This window comes from Notothenia rossii (genome assembly GCF_949606895.1).
Source record: "Notothenia rossii genome assembly, chromosome: 10".
In the NCBI taxonomy this organism is placed as follows: Eukaryota; Metazoa; Chordata; class Actinopteri; order Perciformes; family Nototheniidae; genus Notothenia; species Notothenia rossii.
This window is the reverse complement of record NC_136908.1, coordinates 19,554,445-19,566,797: the sequence shown is the minus strand read 5'-3', so window position 1 is coordinate 19,566,797 and position 12,353 is coordinate 19,554,445. Positions and strand designations below refer to the sequence as shown.

At 41.1% G+C, this 12,353-nt stretch overlaps 1 protein-coding gene across 1 annotated transcript in view; it reads right to left on the bottom strand.

Annotated features, from left to right (window-relative positions):
- Window positions 1-11,849, bottom strand: part of med30 (mediator complex subunit 30) — a 36,089-nt gene extending 24,240 nt beyond the window's left edge. The window contains exons 1-4 of the mRNA XM_079656228.1: window positions 11,760-11,849; window positions 10,437-10,701; window positions 7,567-7,725; window positions 2,474-2,581 (exon numbers count right to left, since the gene is read on the bottom strand). Coding sequence (XP_079512354.1) covers window positions 2,474-2,581; window positions 7,567-7,725; window positions 10,437-10,616 — 447 coding nt within the window. The 5' untranslated portion in view covers window positions 10,617-10,701; window positions 11,760-11,849. The remainder of the gene's footprint in view (window positions 1-2,473; window positions 2,582-7,566; window positions 7,726-10,436; window positions 10,702-11,759) is intronic.
- Window positions 11,850-12,353: the final 504 nt, after the last annotated feature.

The window sequence follows — 12,353 nt, the reverse complement described above, 5'->3', positions numbered from 1 at the left end:
ACTCTAATGCATTTGTTTTACCAAGGTTAGCATTGAAAGGAAATTGTTCATCAAGAATGTGTCATAAAATCAAGACATAATATTTCTGCCATTGGTTTTACACACAGCTACAACTGCAGTCGAAAAATAAAGGACTTATGACTTTTAGAATAAATATAACACTTAATGCTTGTAAGATTGTGCAGCTTGGTTAAGGATGAGTTATTTGAAAGCCTCATCCACAACACAATTTTGTTTGTCTTGGTGTATTAATCTTGGATATGTTTAATTAATGATTCTCTTTGCGCTTTCATGCTTGTTTATCCCTAGCATGTAAGCCATGACTCAGGATTAAATCTTTCTCCAACAAACTTTGAGACTTTGACTGACAACGTGGCGTGTCAGTTTGAAGAAAATATCTCTGCTCTGCACTTCAGCGTGTCGTAAAGCAGCCTCTCTATTAGACCTGGGCTAAAACGTATCTGACAGTGAATACATTTGAAAAAGCTCTTAGGTGTGTTTGATGTCCGCCGAAAGCTCTTAGATGTGTTTGATGTCTGCCACTCCGGAAGTGAACACCTCATGACCTATAAAAAAAGTCAACTTTTATTTCCTTCTGTTAATATATAAACACCATCAACAGCTTTCTTGCTCAAGTCGGCTATTTGTAGCTAATGGAAAGCTCATTCACTTGAATTTTTGGATTATACTCATATTCTAGAATCTAGATTATAAACTGGCACATACTAGAATTTTGAAATTGTTTTGCATACTGGCCACACACACCTGTCTTTACAAAGGGTGTCAATACAAAATAAAATGATGTTACATGAGATGATGTGTTGATTAATAAATCAAATGAATCCCTTGCATCACATCAACACAGCTTGGAAAAGGCCCTTAAATAAAGATATGTACAATTTTAAGAAACGTACGCTATACTTGCACATGAGTTAAGCATTGAGGTATATCAAAAGGGGTTATTAGAATTAAACTTTTCATTTCCAATCATTTGCAGGCGAGGGAGCCACCCAACTGGCAATGATACAAGGCTGGTTGAAAATTATATGTTATATGGCGTTAACCCACCAGAAGACAGGAGGAAAACTTTTTCAAACTCCCACGACCCCTCCACTACCCCCATGAAATAGGTGGGCTGATTACTTACTGTAGTAAATGAATGTTTCCGTACTAGATATGTTAACCTCTATTAGCAGGGGAGCACATAACTTTCTTAGTGAGTTACTCAAATTAGTACCAGGAGTGGTACTCAGGGCTGCCCACGCAAAGTTATGTGTTCAGCCCTTTGGTTCAGCCCCTCTGTTTCGTGAACGTCAACGGGGGGGGGGGGTTGTCGGTGGGGGTGTGGTATTGAACGATGATGGGTGGGGTGGGGGTGGGCGCTAGTGGAGCAAGCACGTAGAACTCGCGCTGGAAGTTGTGGCACAATTTCGTTGTAAACACCGACGTTAACAGCAGCCCCGTCTGTGCGCATGGCGACCGGCTCTGTCGTCCAGTGATCGAAGCGCCTTCTGGAAATGCTTAACAAGTCCGCAAATGCGCTTAGTGAGACAATTGACGGTAGGCATTTCAGATGTTTGCCGTACCTGCGTACCAGTTATGTGCACCCCTGTCTATTGGCATATGGTATATACAAAATATGTAACAATTTATTTTGATGACAGCGAAGGATACCCTGTGATCCACGTCTCAAATCTGAGGTTAAGCAAGGCTCACGGTTTAAAAAGACACATTCTCAGGTCCGCTTTAAAACTGGGAACCATCACAGCAGTCCATAGGTACTCTGTAATATGTATTCAAGCAAGTTTAGATTAAGCTAGCCAAACAACATCCAGCAACTTCAGCATCTACCTCCCACCCCTGGTGCCATGTCCCCTTCTGACTTTCAGTGAACTCCATTGAGAGTTGGGCAGGTGTCATTCAAATACAACTAAAGACCTTTTACCACCAGCAAAGAATCTAAATGCATCTACATCCAAATAAGTCCTTTGGAAATCAGAATTGCCTTTTTCACCAGAATATTGAACCCTTTATACACACGCACTCTATCAACAAACAGTAATTGAGTATATCCTCTACATTTTGTTTTGTAGAAACCACAGCTTCATAATATGGATGGTTGCTACCCAAAAAATGAAAAGAGGGCTATTAAGGCTTAAGGGTTTAAGATGTAGAGTAAAATTACTAATCCGTAATGAATTCCACGCTTAATTATTTTTCTTATCTTTGAGATGATGTTAAGAGTTTTTTCGCTTAAGCTCAGGTAGATTTGAAATGTCTGGGGGGCGCATGAATTTCCGAGGTGATTTTAAACTTCACTTATCTGAAACAACATCATGTTAAGCTATGATAGAAATCTTGCGATCTCTTTTTCTTTTTATCAGCCCCTAGGTTTTTTATTTAGTTACCGCAAGCTGGGAATAAATCCTGTAACCCATACAGTGTTGTGCTTTTGAGAAACAGAACACGATACCTTGTTGACCTCCAGGATTTCTCTCCTCTCCTCGGTGGGGGGGCGGCTCTGGCCGGCCGAGCGATCCTCGTGTTTGGAGTTGTCATCCTCCACAAAGGGTATCAGTTGCTGGAAGAGAGACAGCAAACAACAATCCGGCTATATTATTGACTGTAAAACAATACCGCTGCAAGAGGATCACTTCGGAAAAGCTGACAACTGATTTGGATTGGGTTTATCAATTACAGTAGTACAGCTCACACAGCATCTACACTGTAAAATCATAGCGGTTTTACTTTAGTGGCAGTCAACTTCATTTCAAGAAAGGTTGTGAAGGACTGTATGTCTTCCTTTTTGTTCCTCCCTCCTCTTCTTCTGTCATGACTCAGGATCCATTTAAAAGCATAATGCTGCATATACACATATTCCCTATATTCTCGCTGAGTGCATTTATAGGTCAGAGCTATGTGCGTATGAGAAAGCTCGGCCTGTAACTGCCATCCGGCACTGAAGACTTCCCTGTGCTGTCTGATAACCTCGTCTCCATCAAGTGAGGTGAAAATGGGGATTCTGTGTAAGCTCTTGAACACAGGCTGAGGTTTCAGCCGTCTCTCTTCAACGTGGAGAGAGACAGTAGAGAGAACGAGTGGGAGATTAATTCATTTTTAAACGCTGTGTGTGCTTGACCTTCTTTGCTTGACACTACAGCGAGGCTGATGTGCGAGAACCTTCAGGCGAGTCGGGGTTCCTGAGAGCTGGCAGGGTCACCGCCTGCTGCTTTACATCATACTGCCCCCCAGTGGGCGCTTCAGACAGGAGGAGGCTGCAGACACATCAAGTCATGCGCGGATGACTTGAGAACACACTGTTCCGGGGCAATCGTACATAAAGGACATCAAAAGTCTTACACTAAGAATGTGTGATCGATGATTGATGATCTTTGTAGAGCTGCTGAATGGACATCAAGTGTAAATGTAGATAAATGGCTGCGCTATTGTGCAGAGTTTCCAGGAAGTGTAGCGTATCAGTTATGTTGACATAAAGTCAATTTTATAGTTTAACACTCAAAAACCCACCAACCATTTTTCAGACCTATGGCGCCACTTTTAAGAGGGTTTCTAATAGAGCTGTAAAAACATATTCAGTCGTTTATTAGACAGGAAGCAATGAGTACCTGTCTCCAAAGTTTCCTCTCCAAACAAATACTATCATACCAGACAAGATCACAAACACAGATTAGTTGGGAAACACTCCAAAAAACTAGAAGCCAATAAAAACTGCCGTATACTCTGAAAACACACCTTGCTTCAATTATGACTTGGCAAGATGCTGATCTAAATCATGCCACGTTTTTGATATTATTCTGCCTTTCTACATGATTTGACCTGAGGTTGTGCAGCTGGAGAGGAGGCCCTGCAGACACTAGACGATGATTTGAGAAAGCTGCTCAGTCTGGAAGTAATGACTGACTGGTGTTTGAGTAAGGCTGGAGCCGGCCAACGTCAAGAATAAGATGGAGTTAAAAAAAACTAAAGCAGACGGAGAGAGATGAAGACAAACTGATGAAATGTGAGGAAAGGACTGTAGGATGATGGGCAGGAGAGCAGGGAGACGGGTGGAAACAAGAGCAAGAAAGAGGAGAAAAAATAACACAAACAGAGAAAAGTAAAGAGTGATTACTATAAACACAAAGACGAAGAGGGTAAGAAGTACAACGACATAAAGATGTTAACATCTGGATAACTTTCTGTGCTCCTGTCAGTTTTCCAGGCCGAGGTTCATGCCAAACTGCAACTCCAACTGAAGGTTGGAGAGAGAAAAGACGGCAAAGACATGTGCGGGACACTATTTCAGACAAACTATGAGCTTGTCTCTGGCTCGGGGAAACTTAAAGTAGGAAAAGATGAACGTCTTTATGTGGATCATTTCAGATCGAAGCCAATTACAAATTGAATTTGAAATGCAACGGGCTGATTTGGCAGCTTCTGAGGGGAAAATGAAATATGCTGATTAGGGTGGGAAACACAAATGGAGAGTGTATTATTGTGTGTCTGTATGTGTGTGCATGTGTGTGTGTTTGTGCTTGTGTGAGTCATAACCCCTGCCTCTTCCACAGAAAGATGGATGTGGTTTCCTGCCTGACAGAGAAGAATGGGCTAATGAAGTTCTCCATGTTGCCTGGCTGAGGCAAAACGAAAAGGGTAGACGACAAGCTGAAAAAAAAATAACAACAAAATTGCGGGGTGAACGGGTAAGAGGAGAGGGAAATGAAAAAGCGTGGCTGAACAGAGCAGGAAATGACAGAGGGGAGGAACACTTGCATGACACAGAAAATGGAACGGCAGAAGAGAGAGCTGGAGAGGAAGAGAGTGAAACAAAGCCAACATTAATAAATAGATTCAAAACAAGAACGAGAAAAAGAGGGAGGAATAAGGAAATGAGGAGAGCCAATATATTAGAAGAAAAAAAGAGAAAATAGAAAGAAGAAGTAAAAAAATGTTATTGGAAGAGGAAAAAGGGATGCAGAGAGTGTGAGAGTTTGGGAAAAAGATGAGAAAAAAGCTGCAACGGGGCAGCGAGAAAACGACAGCTGGAAAGAAAAAAGGGGAAAAGCGCTGACGTGTGCATTTACTCCAGCTGTTCATTAAACGGGTATGTTGCTAATTAGGCTGCGATGAGGTCACACTGCCTGAGTCATTGATTCCACTTCCTGTTTCGGGCAGCCAATAGTGAGCGGCTGTCAGGCAGGCACCTGAATTCTGCGGGATGATAAATGGCGTGCATGCCGGAGCCAAAATCAACAACCCAGACAAACACGGTGAGCTGAGCTATTGGCTGGTCAGCCCCGGGCCGGGCCTCAGCCTGGAGGGGAAACGGATAAACATTTAAATAAGGTGGAAATAAGAAGGGGAAAATAGCAAGGTGGAGTAATGAGTCAATGCGGTTTTACACCATTACAGCAAAGAAACATGTCAAAATGGGCCGTTTAAAAAGGTCCCCAATTATACTGTTTTTCATCAATATATTATAGGTCTCAGATATATACAAAACATGTCTCTGTTGGTGTTGGCTAGATCATGCATTGTAGCATCCCATGAACCCCTTTGTTTCAGCCCTGTTTCAAAAGCGCTGATTAGGAGGAGTTTCAGGTGATAAGGTGGGGGGGGGGGGGGGGGGGGGGTTACCTTGGTTGGTTATTGGCTAATGGTTACATGAGCCAAAAAATCATTATGACATCATAAAGTGGCCAAAATCTGATCAGCTCATTTTCAGACAGTTTTTTATATAAATGGATCAGGACAAAAAGAGAGAGAATCTTTTTTCCTGAAACTTTCAGAATCTCTTTACACAGAGGGGACACATGTTGATGTGTAAAATACATGAAAAAGTTGATTTTACCTTTAAAGGCTTTGATTTAGAGGCAAAACTGCAAAAGAGGGTCACTCTCAACAACCAGTGGATGGACCATAAGAAATGCTTCCGAGCGGTTATATTATTCAATGTGGATGATGTCCATGTTGGCAAGCATCACAAATGTGTTCCAATTTAAGAACAGTCTCCTCCCACATCCTCCTTTATCCTCAGTAGGAGTCTGGTGAGAGAGATTAGCTCCGAGCCAATCTGCAGAAATTGGGAAGGGACTGCCGCAGTAATAAATCCAATCAAACACTGGTGGATAGCCTCGCTGTAGCCCTGCAGGGACCCTAATAGTGCATGAGTCTATGTGTGTCTGTGACATGTTACAGTGGGCCACATGCATGTCTACGTGGTGCATATGAAGTTGGGTGGGTCACAATAGTGTGCATGCATGTGTATTCCTGTGTGTCTGAGCAGGCAGGCAGAAAGGAGTGTGTTTGAGCTCAAGTGCTGCTGTTCCTGAAGGTGGATGGTGACCGTAACCAGCGGTAAAGAGACCCTGGAGACTCACCTGAAGCGACCAATGAATCTGCTGCGAGCGGAGAAAAGAGACAGACCTAGAGGGAGTAGGTTAGATAAGAGTCCCCCTGGGTGTGGGTGTGGGTGTGCGTGTGCGTGTGCGTGTGCTTGTGCGTGTCCGTGTGCGTGTGTGTGTGTGTGTGTGTGTGGGTGTGTGTGTGTGTCTGTGTGTGTGTGTGTGTGTGTGTGTGTGTGTGTAGGGGGAGGGGGATGCAGTAACTATGGCCTACTTCCTTTAAACTAACACCTTCCTAATTTAGCAGGCAGTGTGTGTGAAAAGCTGGGCTATATGAGGCAGTGGCTGAAAGCAAGCTCACCAAACAAAAATCCTGACAAGCTTATACAGCACGACTCAACATTTTTCGCATCTGGAAGGATCAATCAATCACGTCTAAATAAAAGTTCCAGCACTACGCAAAAGCAATTGCAACCACATCCAGTAAGAACTAAGTGCAGTAGGTGTATGCATTACAACTCTAACTCGATTCCAGGTTATGTGAGGTAGGATTCAAATCTAACTTATCTAACCACCAGAAGTTACATAACTTTCTGTTATACAGCATGTTCTCCGCCTGTCTGGTATTGTCCTCGCTGAGCATGAATCTCGTTAACTGTCAGATCAAAGTTGTATTTGTTGACGCCGTCTGTTCTTGATACTATATTAATATTATTCTGCTAAACTATTAACAGGACATGGACAGTTTGCTCTGCCAACCTACCCTGTTAAAACAAATCAATTCAGTTACAATCAAAGCTAAGTATGTAATTAAATGTCAATTAAAATAACATGTTTCAAGCTAATAGTTTAGCTGGTTACCGTATGAAGCGCATGGAGAGAGGGGGGAGAACTGCAGGATGAGGTACTTTCAAATTCTGGCTTTTGTTTTTTTTGCCTTTTTCTATTAAAAAGGCCTAACCTGGTGTGCCATTTGAATCACAATATGCTCAAAGTTTATAATGGCTTTTTTGCCCAATGCTGCCTAACCAAGCCTAAAGAGCAAAACATTAGCACAACGAAAACAACTGACATTAAACATGATTCTTTGACTTTAGAACTCTCAATGAAACTTCAGTATCCAAAATATTACCTGTATTCAAACTGGCAACATACAATTGCCATCTAATCAAATCGATATGAGAAAATTAGGTCAAATGTTACCAGTGTCTCAATTTCTCACCTCTGGAGGAATAGATTCCATCCCGGCACAGTTTTCGTTGCATTTGTCGTAGACGAGGCGCAGCTTGCGGAACAGCACAGAGAGCATCCGGAGATGTTCTTGGAGCTTCCCCAGCCGGTCCTGGTGAGTGTTGGGTTGGTAAGTGACTCCATTAGGCAGCTGAGGATCACCACAGAGGAAAACGATGTGTTAAGCAAAGCACAACGCAACAATTTAGCTTGAGCTAATAAAAAGAAACAGTCATTGATCCCTCCTGACTGCCAAATGCACTTCCAATCCTCTGTTGTTCCCCTAACTGGTAATATCTCATTAGGCGCAGTGCTCCTATGCAGGGAAGATGAACGTTCACTGAATGAAAATACATGTATTCTTAGTTAAGAGCAACCAGTCTTAAACATGCAGTAAATATCAGTGTTTATGCAACATTACATTTTTTACATGACATGTTAGACGCTTTTATCCAAAGCGACTTACATACTCAGTACTGTGGAAAATCCCCACAGGAGCAATTTGGGGTGAAGTGTCTTGCCCAGGGACACAACGACATGCTGACTGGAGTGGGTTTTGAACCTACGCACAACCCACTGCGCCACATGCCGCAACAATATGGTAAGTGGTTTTCATAATAAAAATAAAATCACACAAACAACTGAGCTACATCAAATACTAAATGCTTTAGTTGATACACTTTTAAATGTTTTACCAAGTCTCATATTGAGGCGGCATCATTGTCTTCTAACTACAACGGAAGCCTTTGGGGCAACATTGTCTGATTATAAACACCCTACATAACATGAAAGAAGCCTGCCTTCAGGGAAAGCAAAGAGAAGACAGAGTCAGAGAAACAGCAGGGAGACAGACGGACAGAGGGAGAGAGGCAGGGAAGAGAAGAGAAATGAAGAATATTTGTATAAAGGCAGCCTGCGATCAAAAAAAGTCACAACAATGCTGTTTGTGTATTCTGTGGCGGAGGCGAGCCTGTTGGCCCGTCTCTGATTTTAACAAGGTTAAGGAGGAGCGCGCACATTTATGATGAACTCATGCTGACCTCGCCTTCAGGACACCGTCAGAGCTGAACTACATGTGAACTGATAAAAAATACTTCCATTATCCTGAATATAATACGCAAAAGGTCCAATAGCTTCATTTTTTATGTCATTCCTGCAACTTTCCACCATTCCAAAAGATACGTTTCTCTAACAACGTATGAATATATGCAACGTAAAGTTAGTTTGTGGCCTTGATTGTGGATCTTTATACAGGGTATATGCAGGAATCCTTTAGTCAAATGTATTATATTTTAAGACCTTTTTTAAGACCTCATCGCCACTTTGAGTTTTAAAGAGTTATATTGGCGACGCACTTCACCTCACATTGACTATATACAGTATTGATTGTCCTTCCTCCTTATTTTCCAACCATTTGGACGCAAACTTGCATTTCCCCATAACGATGTTGTTTAACAACCGGCGTAAACGGACCTTCGTGCGCTATCAAGCAGTGAGCGCGCGATGTCCTGTTCAGATGATGTCAAATCCAACGGGATGCCATAAATAAACTACACAGAATCACACTACACACCTACGCAATGATTACATTCAGGCAGAATGTAGAATACAACATCTTTGGACAATTTATATACTTATTGAAAACAATCTACAAAATGTAATACCTTGGAAAATGCCGTTTAATACTTTTTAATAGCCTTAATTTTCGCTAAATCGATTGATCAACTTTTAATACTTTTTAAGACCCCGCGGACACCCTGTTATATAAGATAGCACAATGTCACATTCTGACAATATAAATAGAAAGTAGTACTCCTTCAACCAAGAGAAATCACTGAATACCAAGGAGAAAAAACTCTTGTTTAGCTAGTGTGGATTTCCTATCATCAGCAAGTTGACAACACTGGTCAAACAACTCCTGTTGGGAAATATGCATTGCTCAGCCAACATTTTTATTACAAATATCTGGCTTCAATGAATATGTATTGGATGCCGTTAAACTCTGAACCCCTCATCATCAGGCTCTCAACTTATTACTAACCTGTTATTTGTGACAGTGACCATGTTTTAATTCATTAGTTTTTTTATCTTTCGCTAAAATATATTTTGTAACTGCCAAAACAAAAGGCTGCTATTGTGAATAAGAATGTGTTATTAATGACATCCCTGGTAGAATAGAGGTTGTACAAATTACAATAATGTGTTTTTTCTTCAAGCTATTTAAATCTGAGCCTGAGCAGAATTCTGCATTCTGATTTTCATTTCTTCTAAATTACACATAATTTGGACTTCTTTGTTTATTTAACAATCCATATAAGGACCAAATTACAAGAAATGGATACTCTCTTCTGTCCCATAAATCCACTTGGGAGCTGATCCCAAGTTTACAAAGAGCTGATTAAGCTTCTGGCGGTTTGGCTGTACTGATGTCTCGCCTTTGTAAACAGCTTTCCTTTTACTATTCACTCTGCGTGCACTCACTTGTTTTATAATCCTGCATCCAAACACATCAAAGAATTGCCTTCCTGAATGACAGCTGTTTTGTTATTTGCATAATAGCGCTCTGTCTTGTAACCATAAGACCTATTATTACGTTTTTTTGGATCTTGTTTTATATTTTTTTATGCTTACTGTTTTGCTTTTTGTGATTACATTCTGCTGTTTAATTTTTTATGTTAACAATGTGTCACCATGTCTCCGTTTATTACTTCTCCCATGCTATTGCAATAAGGGCATTAAGGGTTTTGAAGCTTTGGCAGAAAATGGCAAATAACATGAAAGGCAGAAGGAGAGCAAATTGTGATCTGAAGGGGGGCTGCAACCACATTTGACAGAAATTCAAGCAAAGTGAGAGAGAGAGACCTGCATGTTCCTGAGGAGCTGGAAGATCTCCATGGTCCTGAGGACAATGTCTTGGACCGTCTCCTGCCCAATGCGACAGAGCGAGGCCGTGTTGACATCCCGTGCTGCCTGGGCCTGCTGCTGCAGCTGGGGCGCGGGGGGCTGCCCGCCAAAAGGCGACACTAGCGGAGGGGTTGTCATAGAGCAGGTGAAGATCCTGGTGGAGGATCTAGGTCCAGGTGAGGTTACCTGTCAGGCTATTCCACACCTCCACACCATTACATACCTACATGAAGGGTTGAACACAGGGGAAGAAGAGGAGAATGTAGATGAGGAAGGAGAAAGTAGAAGATGAGTCACAGAATTCACTGTCCTTAATATGAGATCAGTGTCTAAAATGAAAACAGAAGTCACATAATAATTTGTCTTTTTCACAGGGGAATTGTTGCCCCTGAAGTTATAAATGTGGATACATTTACATAAACAACCACACTTTATTTGTGCCCCCTTATATTTGTTTTACAGGCAAATATCTGAATAACGTGGCAACTGCCCAAATTATTGTATAATGATAGTGGCATCATTTAGCTTGTATAGAGACAAGTTGAAGTTCATTATTTTCATAATGACAACAATTAGAGAGTATCAGTTATTGGCAATGAAGAGGCTAACTTATTTATCAGGCTCTTTCCAACAATGATCATACAATATGCATAGAAAAACATGTAAAAAGGCAAATATTAATAAATACAGCAAACGTTAAATATAGGGACGTATAAAACAATATGAATTTGCCTTCAACAGATATACACTAAATTCGAATTAATCAACTGTTATGCAAGTAGTTAAAGTAGCGATACAACATATATAAACAAAGACATAGCCTAATGGTATAGTTAATTATTTATTAACATAATTTACACTCAGGAAATGCAGTAGGCTACATCTCTCAAGTGTAACAGCTGTCACAAATCATTAAAAACGATGCGCTGTCTAGCTAAACAGATTCAACACTGACAAATTCTCTGAGCTAACGATATAGCCGGAAATATAAGTTATGTAGCGGGGTTTCAGAAACAGTTAAGCGAGCCTTTACATCAGTACTGTCTGTAATATGTTGTCAGTACCACACCCAAAGCATTCAGTGTGATAACGGGATAATTAGCTACCATGTTAACGTGGAGTGGTTGACAGCAAAGCTAAGTGGACAGTCACTCTACACACGGCACTTCAGCTCGGTTTCTTTCTGTGTGTCGTTTGACTATCCCGGCACGACGTGAAACTCAACTCCGCAGTGAGTTTTCATATTTATTTCATATCACATAAAACAACGTGTAATGTTACCTGTGTGGTGATAATGTATCTGTTTTGTTGACATGTCAAGTTCCCTGCTCTGCTCCTAGGATTTTCAGCTACATCAAATATCGCGAGAATTCCACCTAAAACGATGAATGGTTACGGTAAATAATGAAGTAGAAGTGCCACTTGAAAAAATGATTTTAGTTGGTAATTATTTTTTTATAAAATAATATATTACAATCTCTAGAAACTGAAATATAATATTCCTTCAGGTTGAAGTGAAACCATGTTTATCTTTGAAATTGCCCCCCTTCCTTCAAATATTTCAAATTAATGACAACGTTTCGGTAAAGCAAGGCGCACAGCAGATTGTGCAGGCTGTATAGGGTAACAGCGCCATGTGCTGGTCTACTCTTCTATAACAGCCAAGTCACACATCTGCCTTCTTCATACCTCAGGCCAATTTACGCCACATGATTGCTTCTCATGGGTCATTATCACTTTTTTAGTAAGGCTTAATTCAAAATCCTCCCATAAATGGGTACGTTGTCTGCTCTGTAGCCTTTATATAAATAAATCATTCAATGCATCCATCCATCCATGTATTGCTTATAAAGCATAGCTGTGCTTGAATTAATT